Genomic DNA, 18,348 nt, shown 5'->3' on the forward strand with positions numbered 1-18,348 from the left:
CTGCCTCATAAAAAGCACATATGTGGCTGACATGCCTCACATTATCATGATCACTGACCTCACACTATCAGTGGTCTGAGGTCAGTGTGACACAGCTTATGGATTGCATCAAGGTTAAGTGTTGTAACGTGGGTGCAGGGAATAAAACGGTTAAACTCACACTTCTTGGTGTGTAAAAAGCAGCAGTAGGAAAAGATGACTGATTACAAAAATAATAAAAACCCAGTGGTTATGTGTTATGTGCTCCATGTCTGCAACAAATACTTTGATTCATGCTGCATCACAGCCATCCACCCTGCACAGGAAAAATAAGCATGCACACTCCGTCAATGCTTCTCTAAACACAGTACTGGAAACATGCGTGCGTCTGTCATCGCAGCGGAGGTGGGCAGGTGTGCAGTCTTCTGGCCAGCAGCCAGTTGGCACCTCACCAGAGTTAGATTGACGGTTACACTGTGCAGCAATGAAAAAAGTATAGGTGGTGTGTTTAAGAGCTCCTGTGTGTACATGATGCTGCTGTATCCAGAAGGAAAAGGGTTGCAGGATGAGGCCAGAGTATTAACTCTGACTAAGGGTAGAGTGAATTAACTGGATTGTGGTTAAATGTTTTGATGGTGAAGACGCTAAGAAGTGTCCTTATGGTAGATAAAACATAATAAAATGCCCTCTACGATGGTCCGTTGTGCAAGGAAATGTGAGAAAGTACAGTAGTAAGCTGAAATCTGGCATTTTCAGATAACTGGCATCAGCCCACTCACTCAACAAATTGCTATTTTATCAGATGCAAGAAAACAACAGCGTGATATTGGCAATATATATCGGCCATCAGCTGCCCTGGTCTGCACTGGCATCGACCGTTGAATAATCCATATTGGCTGACTGCTACTCTAGGGTGCCCTTCCAGTGGATAAAACATGATGCAGTGCACTAATGGCTGTCTGTAAAATGTAGAAAATGTGATAAATTGCTCTATAGGCAGAAACAAGATGCACTGCCATAGAGGGTGTCTTACATGTTAGAGAAGGATTTTGTACTGTTTCACCATAAATACACCCCACCCCTCTACTCACACATATTATACTACATGAGATCAGTTGTCACAGTAGATGATTAATGAAAGTGCATTTAACAGATTTCCTGTAAATTACCAAGCATGAGATAAGGGTGGAAAAGGGCACTGAGACACGTGCTCTTGTTGCTTTTGGTATTATCACAGGGAATAGCACTAAGGCTGGGTGTGGGTGTTCAGCGTGTGTCAGACGTTTCAAACCAGCCCTGTAGAGAAAAAATCAAGAGCTGTCATCCCTGTATCCCTCACTTTTATCACAGCCCCAGCATTGATGAGGGGGGATTAATTGTGAATTCCTTAGCTTTAAACCACTCAACAAAACTGTCAAGTGAATGGAAAAACTGAGAAAGAGGTTAAGTCACATAAGACAGAACAATGAGAGGGTTGTACATTATTGTGTGTGCGTCCGTTTAGTGACATCTCTGGCGATGCCTTTTGGAATGGAGTGACAATTTCTGTTTGCAGACAGAATAACAGCAGAACCAGGAGATCAAGTTTGTGTGTGTGTATTTGTGCATGTGTGTGCGTGTCTGTGTGTGTGTGTGTGTCTGTGTGTGTGTGGGGGGGGGGTTCGTATTTTTTTTCAGTCTGTTGCTGTGACTTTAGACTGATTGACTACATAAACTGGCCTTGGTAATTTGTTAAATGACGAGGAACCGTAATAAATTCACGCTCCGATGACGGACAATGGGTCTGTCTACTGTCTGGCTCCCATTCTGATGAGGGCGGGAGAAAATATTGATGTTATTAAAGACAAATGACAAATAGTGAGAAAAGAGCGAGAGAGAGAGCGAGAGAGAGAGAGAGAGAGAGAGAGAAAGAGAGCGTGGGCATGTATTATTCACATCGTGGGAACTTGCCTTACTTGTGGGGACAAAATGCAGGTCCCAATAATGTAAATCATTACATTTTAAGGGTGAACACTTGGGCTAAGTTTAAGGTTTAGAATTAGACAAGTAGTGGATATGGTTACGGTAAGTCTCCAAGAAATGAATGTAAGTCTATGTAATGTCACCAAAAGCGTTGAAAACCTAACGTGTGTGTGTGTGTGTGTGTGTGTGTGTGTGTGTGTGTGTGTGTGTGTGTGTGTTTGTGTGAAAAACCCACTTGGTGACTGGTGATTTGTTTTAAGCAAAAGGACGTTTATTGACAACAGAAAGAGAGTAGAGCTGTGAGGAACGGAGAAACTGCTCCCTTGTTAGTGATGTTGATGTAAGTGGTTTGACGTTGAGTAAGAGTGGATGAACTTACTGTGGATAAGATAAGGCGGCAGTTCCTCAGTCTGGTCTGTGTCAAGACAAGAGTCCAATGTGTCATTCAACACCCTCCTTTGACTGTAAGCCTGCGTTACTGTACACTGAACCTTAAGTCTCTTCACTATAATACCTGATGCATTTCAACATGTATCATACATATATACTGTGCGTGTGTTTGAACAGCTGAACATGATTATTTCTGTTGGTTATGGATCACTTACGTAAGCTGCTCTCATTGAGTTTCCTCAACTGTGCGGTTGGCTTCTAAAAACAAACTCAAACATAATAGAAGGCAAAAAAGAAACTGGAGTCGGCTGTATGAGACGGAAGATGGATTTCATTGACTATGAATGGAAGTAGACATGATTGTGGAATGGACCTTTCTTTGCTTTTCCTTTGGCACATCTCTGTGCTGCTGACTTACAGCAAAATAATGGTCACACATTGGACCATGTGTGGTTGAGGTAAACACTGGCATGAATGAATGCACCAGTGCTTGCACGCGCACACACAGAGGCACACGCAGAGGAAGGTCAGGGAGCAGTTTAATAATTTTTACAAGCTCTTCTAGCTGTTTCCAGCTTTTCCATCAAAAGATCCCATCATGTCATAACTGAAACTGACTGTAGCACTGAAGATGAAGACGAGGCAGAGGTGCTCCCACGCGTTTCTCATTGTTGAAGCGGAGGACTGAATCCATTTGTTGTGATTCGAGAGGCAGACCGGCATTGATTGATGCTTGACAATGCAAATTGTTTTTTCCAAATTTGCTGAACTTGAAGTGTGAGATGGAAAAGACGTGATGGACACCGCAGTCCAGCAAATTCAAGGCAATTTTGTACAATCATGATGAACTTCCTTGACTTGGTTTGCTGTTTCTAAATCCAGCACAGGATAATATGAGAGCTTTCATGAGACTCTCACGAGGCTGTGTAGACCGTCTGGAAAATGATTTTGGGAACGAATACATTGATATCTTGTGGCACATTCCATGTGACGTATCAGCCCTGTGAATACAGGGATGTTATAATACTTTGAGGAAGGAGTTGAGACTCCTTTTGAGTGGGAGGCAAATATTTGCCTCTAGCTTGGCAGCCAGGCTATGATACAGTACGGACGACGGTGGGATGGGACGAACAGGTCTGAGTCTGGAGCCTGGGGACGTAATTACAGCTTGAAATGATCCTGAGTGGGGTTTCTAGGTGGGCGAGTATAGAGCATATAACGTAGTTTATGTTTCAGACTGGCTCTGTGTTAAACCACTCAGCAGTTCATCTGTCCAGCGTTTGGAGAGAGTCTCTGCTGACGAGGGGTTACACATAAACTGCACTTAAAACTTTACAATCATAAAGAGCCCTGGCACTTCATATACAGTCAGGAAAAGCAGTTTTTTTTCTAGATTCAGAGGATGTAAAGATGACATAAGTAAAAAAAAAAAGAAAAAATCACCATCTTTAAGTGAAACGTTATTAAAACAAGACTGTGAGTCTACAACTATGCTAACAGTACTATGTACAATGTCAGCATGCAAATATGCTCACAATGACAATGCTAACAGACTGATATTTAGCAGGTAGAGTGTTTATACTCATTATCCAGCATGCTAATGTGCTAATTAGCACTAAACACAACACTGCAAACCAAAGTATTGGACAAATTAATATCTTGCCCTGATGGTGGTGCTAGATGAAAAATGAAAGGGAATCAACCAAGTGATTCCAATTTATCTCTCCGTATCTAATTGCTGTGATATCTGGTCCATCTCATTGTAACAAGGTTCAGGTCCTCAGTTCAGTTCTTGGTAAAAGATAACAGCAGTGATGATACGAGACTGTTCTGTTGAATTCATGTCTCTTTATGGCTCGGCTGTGACTTGCACTTTTAGAAATTAGAATTATGTATTTAGTATTTATAAATTCAACATTCCAGCGATAATAACATATTAACAATGTTCACTTTCATCGTCTTTACAAAAATGCCTTATTTCTTCAATAGCCGTCCAATCACGACTACAATATACCAACAAACGGAACTTAAACTGCAGTAGTTAAAATAAGGGAGTCTGTGGTCATGGTTAACTGCGTTTCTGTCACCTTCAGTCTCCAACTGATCCCTTTTATTTAGTCGCTGTTTAAATAAATTGACATATTTGAAAAAATCATTTGCTTATTTTATTTTTTAACACACTGCAATTAAATAGTGCACAGTGTGGGTTGGTGGTGGTGGTTTTGGTGTGTGTGTGTGGTGGTGGTGGCGTCATGTGTTGATATCTCCACTGCTTACATCACGCCGTGGCCTTAACCTTTTCACTGTTTATGGATATTTATAAAAGACTCTCCAGTGTAAACGTTAAGGAAGCTACAGAGATCTTTGAAATAGGTGTGACTGAACTATTTTGTGTTCTGCACGACGTCCTCATGCCTAAACACAGGCCTGTTCATGCCAAACACTTCTGACTCTCACCTTAGTTTGTGTAAATGCATCCGACCCTCTGGTGCCTGAACACACACTCATACACAACATACATGATTTCAGCCTGTGCTCAGTTAATGTGTTGTATAGATTCCCATGATATAAAATCTTATGGGGTGCAAGTATTGTTTGGATTGTGTCTTTAGTGGTTCTTTATGGGGATATAAATCTCTTTGTGTGTATCTTAAATACTCTAAATAACATACAATCAGATGTTAAGGACAGGAAATGGAAATCAGGTATGCTGCTTTGATAAGAGTGCATGACCTCTCACACACTCTTGGCTGAACTCTGAACAGTTGAAAGTCATAAGAAACACATTCCGAGAGCTTACGCAGCACATTAAAAGCCGATTGTAGAATATTGACACATTAGAGACTACTTTACAAGGTTCCTCATCCTGAAACAGTGGAAAACAGACCAGAATGTACGGCAATCAGCTGAGGTAAAACAATCCACTCAGCTTACTGTTGTGTAAAATGTATAATGTAAAATTTATGGTGTGATCAACTTTGACAGCAGCAGCGCTGCAGAGTTTCAAATCTGGCCTTCAGTCTTTTCTAAGAGGATACAGTTAAGTGATTAAAGTGTTTCAACAAAGTGGAATTTTACCAGAAAGAGCAAAAGTTATTCCCTTGTGGAATGACGCATGGCAGATGTGCCCTTTCCTCTTCCTGTGCACGCTCTTTGTTAGCCAGTATGCGTTCATCACAGAGTTCAGTGTTGTCTGTGAAGATTATGGTACAAAACGACCTGCACCTTGTGAGATCTGCTTTCAAGTTATTGTTAATTTACAATGAGTTTTTTGTTTTCTAAAGGTTAATGTTTGACTCCTACTAATCCCAGAAACATTTTGTATTTGAATGAGAGCGCTTTGACAAAGCTGTTAATCCTCCGCTGCAGGTTTAACGAGCCCCATGATAAATCAAGTAATGTGGTTTTATTTTCTGCCTTTATATTGTCATTAACATATTTTACATCTTAATGTATTACTGCAAATTAGAGAAACACGGCAACTGTGAAAAACTCAGTAATTACATACTGTTAATTTGCAACGTGAGGTCAGTGGGATCTATGTTGCACTGACAGCAGGCTACACAAAGTAGCTGGCACATCCTCTCGTTAGCCATGTCCTCCAGTTCTTCCTGCGGGGATCCTGCAGCGATCCTTGGCCAGATGTGATATGTAATCCCTAGCTAATGTCCTGAGCCTGCTTGGGAAACTAGTAGGGCTTAATACCACGAAACAGGATTCCCAGGACTACCCATCCAAACCATTTCCTTTTTTACAAGAAAAATAATAACAGGAAAATGGGAGCAGTTTTTATTAAGAACATTATATTGGAGTATAATTGTGGGCCTACAGTTTACTGTCTTAAAACATATGCAACAGCTGTGTGAAGTCATCTGAAATCTCACATCAAGTGAGTGAGAGCTTTTTGAGAGCTTTTTGCTCCTTGATGCATGTTGTGTTGCTACAGTCAGCCACAGCTACAGTTCAGCTACAGTCATTTTGACTGTTGCTGAAGTTTTGCTTAAAAACAAGTGCAGTTCTCGGGATTCCCGGCATAGTGTGCTTCTGTCCCCTGGACAGAAAATATCTCATTTTCTGGAAAAATATGAATTCCGAGAAGCTGCTGTCCAACTTGCCTTCGAAGAAAAATAAAAAAATAAGGAACCTGTCTGATTGCAAGAGTCAGAAACAAGAATGCATAAGACAACACTCATTAATCATCCAAATCATCAAAGCCATCATTATTACCGTGTGTGCATTTGAATGTCGGTATGTGTGCATGTGTGCTTTTGAATGCTCTCTCCAGAGAGCTGTCAGTGCTACAGTGACGTTCTCCATGTCCACAATGGAAGACAGACTGAGCGTTATGGATGGGAAAATAACCACTGTGGTCACACGTGCGTGCCACTTTGCATTTGTGTGCACACATGACGGTGGTCAGTAAAGGGTCCAGTGATGAAGATGATGAAATAGAATGTAGTCAGAGTTTTTGGTCCCGAGATGATTGAGCTGACTCCATAAGACGAAGGTTAATGCTGTTAAAAGCTGCTAAACTTTGGACCTGTTGACAACACAGTGGATGTTAAGCTTTTAGAGTTAGTGCTAATGCACATTGGGGTGATTTGTTTCTCTCTTGTGGATGTCTGCAACTGAAATCCATTTTAGAATCATCAGTCAAATATGCTATGCATCTAAGAGTGAGCCAAAAGCAACACAGATACTGCTTTGTATCTGTAGCTTCTACACTTTATAGACTGTAAATGATGCAACTGGCTCCATCGCTGTGTGGGGTCTTTACATAAACAGTCCAAAAGGCCACACTGTTTACAACTGTTTATTTGAAGTGCTTTATGGTGGATTGCAGCATAGGATGCCGACTGGTTGAGACAAGTTTGTTCTTCATTCACTGCTCAGTTGATCTGAGGACTGTGGACTCGGTCACATCTGTTTGTTACATTCGTGATGAAGGTGAAAATGTCACGCTCTGTCATGAAATTTCCTTTGTTCTCTTTAATGGATCCATATTTTCTAATCAGGTTGTCTGGTTTGGATAATCAGAAAACAATGAATAATAAATGAAGCATCACGAGAAGGTTCACCAGCCAGCACCCTGAAAATGAGAATTAAAGACAATTATTAAACTTTGCGAAAGTTCATTTTATGATGCACAACTTGCCTGACACTGGAGAGAAGGTTAATGAGGTGATTATGTTTGCAAACCATGCAGACTTTAGTGCATGGCTGACCTAAATGCACTTATCTCTGTCAAGCCTTCAAGTCTTTGCATGTTTATTCTTATTATTAACTATTCAAAATGGTTGGTGGTGAATTTGTTGTATATTAAAACATATGGCCAGTAAAAAGAAAAGATACATGCTGCTATTTATTTACACAGGAGTATGTTGAACGATAGTACACACAGACTACATTTATGAATGCTGGCTGAAATGGCAATGAGGTATTGAATCTTCAGCAAGGAGCAAACACTCATTTTACCCCTCGCTTCACTGTACAACAAATTCATGACATTTTCTAAATTGTGTGTTTTATCGTGGCAGTTACAGATGTCATTATAATCCTTTGGTAAGCTGGGATGATCCCATGTGGCTCCATAATAAAACAGGCTCTTCAGTCATATCTATGAAGTTTGCCTGCAAGGTGTAATTGAAATAAACACCTAAAACAAAGGTAAGACAAATCAAAGGCGTTTGGCTAAGATGGAGCCTGTAATCAGCTTCATATTTTGTCTCAGAGAACTTATCTGTCCTTTAATTCAGGATGTGTATAGGAAGTTGTGAAGATTAAAGGTCAATTTGCATGAGTGTGTATTTGTTTGAGTACGTATGAAGAGCAAACTAAGGCCTCCTGTATGAGCAACCAAGCCAGCGTCCACCTCCCGAAGAGATGTTTTGTTCGCAAAGGACAAAGGATTTTCCAGAGAAACTATCCATCACTGAAACACTTTGGCTGCCTGTGCACTATGTTTCTTCCTCGAGCAGGTTGGCACATGAGAGAGAAGCTTCATCAAGCTTCATCAGGGTGTATCTTGCATCCGTGTTTGTTTTTAAAGGTTTTCATCTGTCAGCTGCAAGATCCTGCTATAACGCGCTGAGATCATCATCATCTCCACCCCGGGGAAACTTGAACAGCTCTGTTCCAAACACACACACACACACACACACACACACACACACACACACACACACACACACACACACACACACACACACACACAGAATGTCACCATAATGGGAGAGTCATTTGGCAAGTGCATACCTGCTCTCTCTCCATCTGAAAACGGAAAAAAAAGTAAACAGAGGAATGTGTGAGAGCTCTTTCAACAGAGGTGACACTGAGCGAGGTTCCAGTTGTCTGATCAGATTGATGTGTCAATATTGGGCACTTTAAAGGGGCACTAGGTGATGTTTCAACAGAGTTCATCCAAAGGTTTGTCCTTCATTCATAAAAATAACTGACAACAGTCCATCCAGAGGTCATTAACTTAGTTCAACATTTTAATTTAGCTTGTGATTGTTCAGAAATAAATAAGTTGTGTTTCAATCCAAAGACTTTTTTCCATCTTCAGAGCCGTCCATCTTGAAGACACCAAACCAATATTCAGCCTCATTTTGCTCTTCAAGTTTTATCTTCTTCAGGTCATGTGACTGCAGGGTCAAAAAGCTATTACCCTGCTTTTGACCTTTAAGAGAGAAAGTTCTTGACACCAAGCTTTATTGGCTTTATTCAACTAGTAATAAATAGCCATAAATTTGGCTGATGTTTTTGGCGAGTCTTGAACACTCCATGTGTTGGTGTGAGCTTTGCCTTTAGCGACAGGATTTGACAAATGTAGTGTTAATTGATTAGTACAAATTACAGCTGAACATTTGTTTAAGTTGCACATCTTTTCCACTTCTCGTTGCCAGTGAGTTTCCCCCATCTCAAGCCTTTCCAATCACAAAAGCTTTTGTGCACTTTTGCTCTTTTCACATGTGGTTTCCTCTTCATTCTTTCTGTTCACTATTGTCACAATAACAACAATAACATCATCATTCTTTTATCAAACTTTATCCCCTTCATTCATTCATCACTTACTAATATCCAGTCTTGGTTGTGTGGCTGATAAGCACAAAATCACAAAATCCTTGTTAAGGGTCCTGCAGTGTAACATAATTGTGATTTGCTCCTAGTGCAAATATGTTCCTTTGGGGCCCCTGACCACAAACACAAGTGCGCACGCTTAACCACTCCAGACAATTGCAAAGCAGACAACTGTCATCGTGGAGAGGCTCACCGTGCAACTCCGATCCTGCAAACCGAGTTAGAACCTGTCACTGCAAAGACAACATAACTTCAGTCAGCTAACCATCATAAAAACAGTTTCAGCGCACTGAAAAAATGAGCTGGGATGAAATGCTGGAGAATGCAACAAAACGTTCTACTGCTGGGGTGCTGTCTGTCACTCAAACATGAAACTGTGCCACAAAAATCCCACTTGTAGCCATAAATATATTACATCATAGTTATGAGAACTGCCATAGAGAATGAATGGAAAGATTGGAGTGGAGTTAAGCTCTGTCCATGCTCTGACCCTGGCAGCCTCTGGGCCGCAGTGCAGCTGCACCAGCTGCACTGTTAATGCTTACACCAGTGCACAGGTCCATTGATTTAGACAGAAATTCCTCTTATTTTAAATGTTCAGAGTGAGCGTATAGCTCTGAGGATTAGTTATCCTAATCAAAGTGCCTTTAGTCGATCACATCATCCTTGAATTCTGATTACTTTCATATTTGTTTACAGTGTGTATTGATTTGGTGCATTCATTTAGATTAGATTATTGCAAGATAGGATAATTATTATTATTATGTAATGTTTATTTTAGTATTAGACATTTGTCTGTCTTACAACACATTTCAAATTCAGCTTGCAATGGCTTGCATTTTTTTTTATTATTTTCTTTATTTATTTATCTATCAAGGACAGTATTTTTCTTCGGCCCTCCATGGACATAAGGATGCTACACAGATGTCGAGCCCCAGTCATCAATATTGCTCGCCTACTAATGTAAGACAAACCCATATACACATGGACACATGGACAATCCTCACCCAGATAACAGCTGCTGCAGGTGACATCAGGGCCCCCACATACTTCATCTGTGGGGGAGACAGTTCTCATTACTACCTATTAATTTATTTTTCATTATTCCTGTTATTATTATTATTATTATTATTATTATTATTATTAGCAGTAGTTGTAGATTTTTCTTCTCTCCCATCAATGTATTTCCACTATTATTATAATCATTCTGACTATTGTTTCATCCTTGCATGCATTGTTTTATATATAGATCTCATGTCAAGTTCTGCTTTTCTTCTGTCTGTATACTCGTTTCTATCATTTTTATATCTGTAAGGTCACTAAGGTTTTGTTTTTTCATCAATAAAGGAAGGAAAAAGAGAAAGATGATACTCATTAACTGACTCATTAATCAACGAATGACCTCAGTCGACACAAGTCATTTCTTAGACAAAACGTTAGATGGCCAATCAATGCTGTCTCATGTAAAGCTGAAACAGGAGACTCAGATACAGAGCGAATGAATGGGTGGCTCAGTCACTGAATAAACAAACTGCAGGTGAGAAACTTGTCCTTATTCATTTGTGCACATGCTCTTGTAATCTGGCCGCTCCGTGCTTTGAAGCTGTTTCTCATTCGTCATGTGTGGCGCTGCAGAGACCTGTCTCAGATGTGTGAGTCAGACATCCCTGGGTTTCCACATGGTCATTATCCTGTCCTGTGCTGACAAATGAAAATGGCTTGTGCAGACTGTGACCAAAAAAATAACCCTTCTGATACTGTAATGGCAAATTTTATTTATTCAGACTTCAGCTGTTACATAAGATGTATGACATGGCCTACTCCTGTAGACATGGCTGAGTGGGTTTGGGCTTTAATGCTATTTTCATTTTTCACATTTCCCAGTTAATCATTTTGAAGTAGTTACTTCATGTGGATTATTTGACAGCTGATGATGAGCAAAGGCCATCAAACCTAATGCATAACAGATTATGGTCTCGTGTACTTGGTGTGTTCGCCGTGTTTGATATAGCTGGCCAGAGAATCGACTACCAAAATAAAGGAAACACCTGGAAAAATAAGGAAGACAAACAACGCCCTGGGAGGTAAGTTAAACACCAGTATACACAAAGTGATCCTATCATTTTATTTTCATCATACCGTGAGCGTGAAAATCTTCATCTCTTTTGCCGTCTTAGTCTCAAGATCTTTCCCACTTTATCTGTTGCTGTATGGGTGATCTTGGATGGCTGCCCGACACTGTGTTTCCTCCATCAACAAACCACGAGATGATAAAATTTGTCATGGAAGACATTGTCACAGGGATTCGTCCTCCTCTAGCTGACTTGCAAGGCCTTATTTAAATCATACACGAGGTCGCCTTTATGTTTAGTAAGCTGTATGGTGAAATTGCTTTTCTACGGGGACTTAAAAGTCTGATGTAACTGGAACAAAGCAATTCCATTTGAAAAGGACTGTATGTGGGACTGATGGTGGGAGATGAGTAATCCCAAATCTCACATGTGAACCATCTCTCTTTCTGTAGAAACTAAAATGCTGTGTGAGTAAGTGGGGATGTCTAGGTTGCACGCCAGACTGCCATACAGATCCTCCTCCACCTCCTCCGCCTCATGTGGAGATATATTGTTAAAATCTGATTTCCATCAACAAATTGCTCCAGACTAAACAGTCATTCACTGCTCCAACTGCTCCATGTGGAGAGTTATGGAGTTTTAACCAGACTGTGATAACTATTAAATGCTCCATCCTTGAAACCACCTTCCTGTCAAAATACCTTAAACTATCGGTGGTGGGAACCACCATGGTTGGAGATCTTTTCCCTCTACCTCTATATGCCCCCTCCACGTCCTCGCCAAGTCCACAATAAGAAAACATAAAAGCGCAGGCAATAGGACCCTGCAGAGATTGCTCAATGTGTGCACTGTTTTTTTCCTCTGGCAAGGAAACTGGAGGATTGTTTTTCTCTTGAGCGTGTTCAAGGAAACCAGTGAAAAAAGCAGAGAAGCCAGTGTAAGCTCTGTGAAAACTGACTCACAAGCTATGCGATTTATCATATTAGCACAACTATTTTCACTTCAAGAAACATAGCAGCACTGCAGGCTTTGCCTTGACTGAACTGAAATATGAGGAGAGTTTCTATCAGGTGGACCCAAAGGGTCTGAGACTGTGTAGTGAATGTTGTTTCACATTCAGATAGATTCAATGAATATTCTCATGGTGGTCTCATCCTAAGCAGTGGTGAAAAGTAAGAAACTATTAGGCATTTGTACTTGAATATTCAAATTTTATACCATGTTGTACTTCTATTCCATTAAATTTCAGAAGGAAATTCAAAAATTTTGCACGGCTACTTTTACCTGACAGCCTGACAGCCTGACAGCCTCTGAGCTTATAACATGTTCAGGGACACCCTGGAAATCTCAATGACGGCAGTAAACAGTCCTTTTTTATCTTAAAAGTGACACTGATAGCATAACTGTTAAACACTAACATGTTACCCAGTCTGTTACAATATGATGGGCTTTTAAAACATGACTGTATATATGCTTGTAAAGATTGAACTACCCAACATTAAAGTTAGAGCTGAAATGATTTGCCTATCAATTAATTGTGTAGTTAATCATCAGAAAATGAATCTGCAACTCTGTTTGATACCTGATTAATTGCTCAAGTTATTTTCCATGATGGTTCCAGCTTCTCAGATGTGATGATTTGATCTTAAATTACCTCAAACTGAATCATTTGGGGCTCTAGGTAATTGTGACAGGACTTTCTCACTATATTCTGATGTTTCACAAACCAAACAATTGATAGATTGATGAAGGTAACAACCGGGAGATGAATCCATGATAAAAGAATTAAAAACTAGCTTCACCTCAACCAACTCCAACAGTAAAATTCTGCTTACACATTAATGCACCAGGAGGCTATTAATGATGTAATGATGTAATTTATAACATTACAACACTCACGGGGGGAATTTTCCAGCATTAAATACTTTCACTTTAATATTTTAAGTACATCTCCTGACAATACTGAGACACTTTTAATTGGACAATAACATTTTCTTGCAGGAATTTTACTTGTAATGGAGTATTCTTACTGTGATTATTGGTACTTTTATTAAAATAAAGGATCTGAATACTTGCTCCACCATTTATATAAGAGTGGATGCCTTGAGTCAAGTGAATTCACTTCTGAGACCTGCAACATACATTCAACTAGCAGTCATATGTGGCAACAAATCATGGCAAACAAACCTCCAGGTCAAAAACCTGTAGAAAATAAGTGCACGAGGTGCTGAAGGCATGATAGCTTATGCACGTATTTTATCTGAGAAGCTAATATTTTCTCCAGCCATTTATTTGCACTATTAACATGATATGCATGAAACTGGATTAGCATTACACAACCCACTCTAATGATCTTATGAAAGAGGTCACAGGTTCTTCTGATGCAAGCATGGCTGAGAAAAGCACACTGAAAAACTACACTGCAGAGGATACTGCTTTACTACCGGCAGTTTAATAATACTACTAAATGTCATGGCATGACGAAGAAGACATAATTACTTTGTTTTTTGCAGAAAAGTCCTCGGGGGCACCACAGCTTCATGTGACACGTGTCACATGTAACTCATTTACCTGTGAAAGGACCAATCAACTCTGAGACTGGAGTTTGAACTCAAATATGTAAGGAATCCTTTAGAAGGACAGTCAGTCTGCAGGCAAGTAGGATTACTGCTGTGACTCCTGAGCATGGGTAAGTGAATTTCAGGAACATTATCATGATGTGGCTGCTATCATACGACATTATCATGTTAAACTTTAAAAAGATGCAGGTGCATGTTTGTTTTACCAGAAGGAACAGTTTCTTTATATTGTTTTCACCTGATACAAATTCACCTGATACTAATTCATAATCATTCTAATTCTATAATTCTGTTTTGTAAGGAGCACCTGTAACAAAAACAACTTCCCCTCGGGCATCAATAAAGGAATGCTGATTCTGATTCATAAACCTGTTAGGCACATTTCCTCTACATTATATGTTGAAGCTGAAGAGGTCTCTCATGTTATCATCTCTCACATTTTAGGAGCCATGCCACTGCATCGTGTGTGTGGAATATTTGTATTCCTCAGTGTATGTCTGATTTCCTTCACGCCACCTTGTGATGGAGGAAACATTCTGGTGTTTCCAGTAGACGGCAGCCACTGGATCAATATGAAAGTCCTGCTGGAAGAGCTTCACGCCAGGGGACACAGCATCACTGTGATTCGTGCCTCCACCAGCTGGTACATCCCAGAAAAGTCTTCTCTCTACACATCCATTACTATGGATATGGATGAAAGTTTGGAGGACTTTTTTGAGGTGTACCTGCAGGAGCACATGAGGGTATGTCAATTTGGATTACGCATTGGGCCTCATGTGGGTCATGTAGTCATGCATCAGGATAATCACTTTTTCACCACTTTCTTTCTAATCATTCCTTTCAGGCGCAGAGAGAGGGGGCCTCAGCACTTACTCTCTTCAAACTCACCATGGACTTCCTTTCTATGATTTCTAGTGCCCATTCAGTGTGGACTGATTTCCTAGCTTCTATGTTTAATGATGAAAAGATTATGAAAAGCTTAAAGGATTCCCAATATGATCTTGTTCTCACTGATCCAGCCATAGCACCAGGGGTTGTATTAGCTAAGTATCTCAAACTGCCCGTGGTGCTCAATGTTCGCTGGATCCCCAGCGGAGAAGGCCACTTTGCCATCGCCCCCTCACCACTCTCTTACATCCCAGTGCCAGGATCAGGCTTAACGGACAAAATGAATTTCATCCAGAGAGTCAAGAACATGTTGTTCTATGGCATTATAGTGTTCCAGCAGAAAGTCCTAGTGGGGCCAAGCTATGATGCCATCTGTGACAAATATATTGAGGGTGGATGCGAGATCGTGTCTCTCCTCCAGGAAGCAGACATTTGGCTGTTCAGATCAGATTTCGTGTTTGAATTCCCTCGGCCCACAATGCCAAATGTCATCTACATAGGAGGGTTCCAGTGCAAGCCAGCCCAACCTCTGCCTGCAGACCTGGAGGACTTTGTTCAGAGTGCTGGGGAGCATGGAGTAATCATCATGACTCTGGGAACTTTGGTTAATGCTTTGCCCAAACAGATTGCAGATGAAATCGCCGGCGTCTTTGCCAAGATGCCTCAGAAGGTAACAGAGGCTCAACAAATGGCAGACTGCACTTGTATTGTTTCAGGGTTCTTTATCTTTAATTTGTCATATAAAGCATCTTTGAATATCTTGGAAATTGCTTCCTACATAAAATGTGTTATTATTATTATTATTATTATTAGTAGTAGTATTATAAGTATTATTAGTATTAGTATTATTTACACTCATGTGTTAAGTAGAGACAGGCTGCACCAATCATTAGATTCTAAATATATCTTGTGGTGTACAAATATACAATAACTTCATTATGACTCTTACTTCTATCTCATGATCAGGTGATATGGAGGCACAAAGGTGAGCGTCCCTCTACTTTGGGCAACAACACCCTGATAGTGGACTGGATGCCACAGAAGGACCTCCTGGGCCACCCACAGACCAAAGCCTTTGTAGCTCATGGTGGAACCAATGGAGTCCAAGAAGCCATTTACCACGGGGTCCCTGTGCTTGGCATACCCTTGTTCTTTGACCAGTACGACAACCTTCTCCGTCTGCAGGAGAAAGGAGCTGCCAAGATCATCCAGCTAGGCGATATCAACGGCCGCAGTTTTGAGCAAGCTCTCAACGAAGTTCTCCATCAAGACAGCTACAGACAGAACATACAAAGACTGTCACGTCTGCACAGAGATCAGCCCATGGCACCCATGGATCAGGCCATCTTCTGGTTGGAATATGTGATACGCCATAAAGGGGCTCCTCACCTGCGTACAGAGGCCTATAAGATGCCCTGGTACTCATACTACTGTTTAGATGTCCTGCTACTCTTCCTGACAGCGGTGATTGCTCTGCTGCTCTCTACTTTGGCCATTTTCAGGTTCCTATGCTGCAGAAATAGAAGAAAGACCAAAACCAAACAACACTGAGGTCAAATTTGTTTAGCAATATGCTAGAATGAAATCTCTGAAACACTGTATTAAGACAAACAGTACGTCTGAAATTTGGATTTCTGTATTATTTATAACGTAAAATACATCAGTCAATTGTTTTAGCCATATTAAATACAGTAAAAGTAGCAAAGTCCCATCTTTTAGTTGACATGATTTTGTAATATCACATGCACTGTAGTAATAAAATATGAAGCCACTGGGTCACTGCCCAGACACTGATCCATTTCCAATGGAACAAAACCCAGAACATTTTATCTCGAAGAGTTTTGCTTCAAACCAACTCAGATGTCACTAAACTAAAGAAAGTCCAGATGTTCTGGATTCAATAATTTTATTTGCCCCCATTTCTTTGACTGAAAGCAAACACCAGTCCATTTTTATTTAAGAAGAATTGCTTTTTTTTTTTGCTATCACTCCGGCAATAGTGGATATTCACTGATGTCACATGCCCCCATTCCAGCACAAGCCCTCGTCCAGATCCAAAACACTCTACACTGGACATCACGCCTGACATTTTTTGATAAGCCTATGAGGGAAAACATCCACTGGACCAGAGGACAAATTATACTGTAGTTCATTATGTATGTATGTTTGATAATGATAAGAAACTAGAAACTCCTTCCAATGAAACAGATGTAGCTGGGATACATGCAATAATCTGTTACTGTACATGTTAGGAAAAACAATGTAGTGTTTTCTTTGACATGCCAGTGTTACATGAGCCTGTGAGAAACAATTAATGTCAGAAGTTTAAGCTGATCTCAGGATCAAGAGCACATGTATCCCTACCAGGATGCCACAGGCACTCCGTTTTTATGGGAACCTTGGATATCGATCATGTCCTGCTTGTTATTCTCTGTGTTTATATCAGTTCCTATAAATTACATCATCTTCTAAACTAAAACCAATGCCAGTGAGAAGACAAACCTCAGAAATGACTATGGAAAATCCTATAATTTCAAAAAATGGGTCGTATTAAAACCTAAACAGTCCAGAAAGAGATGCCTTGAAACAATCAGCGGCTGGAAAGGAGGGCTCCCTTTGATAAAACATGAGCTCATATGGTTTAGATTTATAAGATGAGTGAGGTTGTCTTGGTAAATCCAACTACAAGCTAAATTTCACTTATCATTCGGCGATGCACTGCTTGAGACGCTTCAGTTTACTGATGAGGAAAGCAAATCTGTGAACATATTCCAGGGTACGAAGGCAGTGAGATGATTGATGAGGCCTGGATCCAAGTCCAGCCTGAAAAAGGAAGACAGATGAAGAAAGAAACAGCGGCATGTGCACACAGTTACCTGCGATTCTGATGATTTGGAATCCAAAAGAATGACTCTGAAATTTGAACTGTTGTGAATCAGCCAAATTTGTTGTTCTGTGATTATTAGAATGACTTCACTAAATCAGGTTCACAGTAGTTGATAAAGCAAATGTTTTATGAATGTCCAAAAATGTGTATGTGTGTATCTATTGACATGTGTAAAATGTGATGATTTGCAAAACACTGAAACTCATATTTACTTGAAATAGCACAAAGACAACATATCAAATGCTGAAACTGTGAAATTTCATTGTTTTTGAAAATTATATCCTCATTTAGAATTTGATGCCAGCAGCATGTTTCCAAAAAGTTTGGACGTCGTCATGTTTAAAACTGTGTTGCATCACCTCTTCTTTTAACAACACTCTGTCTGAGTTTGGGAACTGAGGAGATCGATTGCTGTCATTTTCAAAGTGGAGTGTTTTGTTGTTTTTCTTGCTTGATGTACGATTTCAGCTGCTCAACAGTTCAGGGTCTCCTATGTGGTATTTTACATTTC

The 18,348-nt window shown here is 40.2% G+C and overlaps 1 protein-coding gene across 3 annotated transcripts; it reads left to right on the forward strand.

Moving 5' to 3' along the window:
- Positions 1-12,467: 12,467 nt before the first annotated feature.
- ugt5d1 (UDP glucuronosyltransferase 5 family, polypeptide D1) lies at positions 12,468-17,902 on the forward strand. Of its 3 annotated transcripts, none has more exons than XM_070983517.1 (4): positions 12,468-12,581; positions 14,507-14,805; positions 14,907-15,620; positions 15,917-17,902. In XM_070983517.1, exons 2-4 carry the CDS (start codon positions 14,512-14,514, stop codon positions 16,499-16,501), a joined length of 1,593 nt encoding a protein of 530 aa, XP_070839618.1. In that variant the 5' UTR covers positions 12,468-12,581; positions 14,507-14,511; the 3' UTR covers positions 16,502-17,902. The 3 variants fall into 3 exon arrangements, with proteins under 3 accessions (XP_070839618.1, XP_070839619.1, XP_070839617.1); XM_070983518.1 differs by having other exon boundaries at positions 14,615-14,805; XM_070983516.1 differs by lacking the exon at positions 12,468-12,581 and adding an exon at positions 14,057-14,172.
- Positions 17,903-18,348: the final 446 nt, after the last annotated feature.

This window comes from Chaetodon trifascialis, chromosome 16 (assembly GCF_039877785.1).
Source record: "Chaetodon trifascialis isolate fChaTrf1 chromosome 16, fChaTrf1.hap1, whole genome shotgun sequence".
NCBI lineage: Eukaryota > Metazoa > Chordata > Actinopteri > Chaetodontiformes > Chaetodontidae > Chaetodon > Chaetodon trifascialis.

Bases quoted from the DNA above. Each gene is read 5' to 3' on its own strand.
- ugt5d1 (XM_070983516.1), top strand. The intron at 14,806-14,906 runs GTATGTCAATTT...CATTCCTTTCAG, and splicing joins ACCTGCAGGAGCACATGAGG to GCGCAGAGAGAGGGGGCCTC. The intron at 15,621-15,916 runs GTAACAGAGGCT...TCTCATGATCAG, and splicing joins TTGCCAAGATGCCTCAGAAG to GTGATATGGAGGCACAAAGG.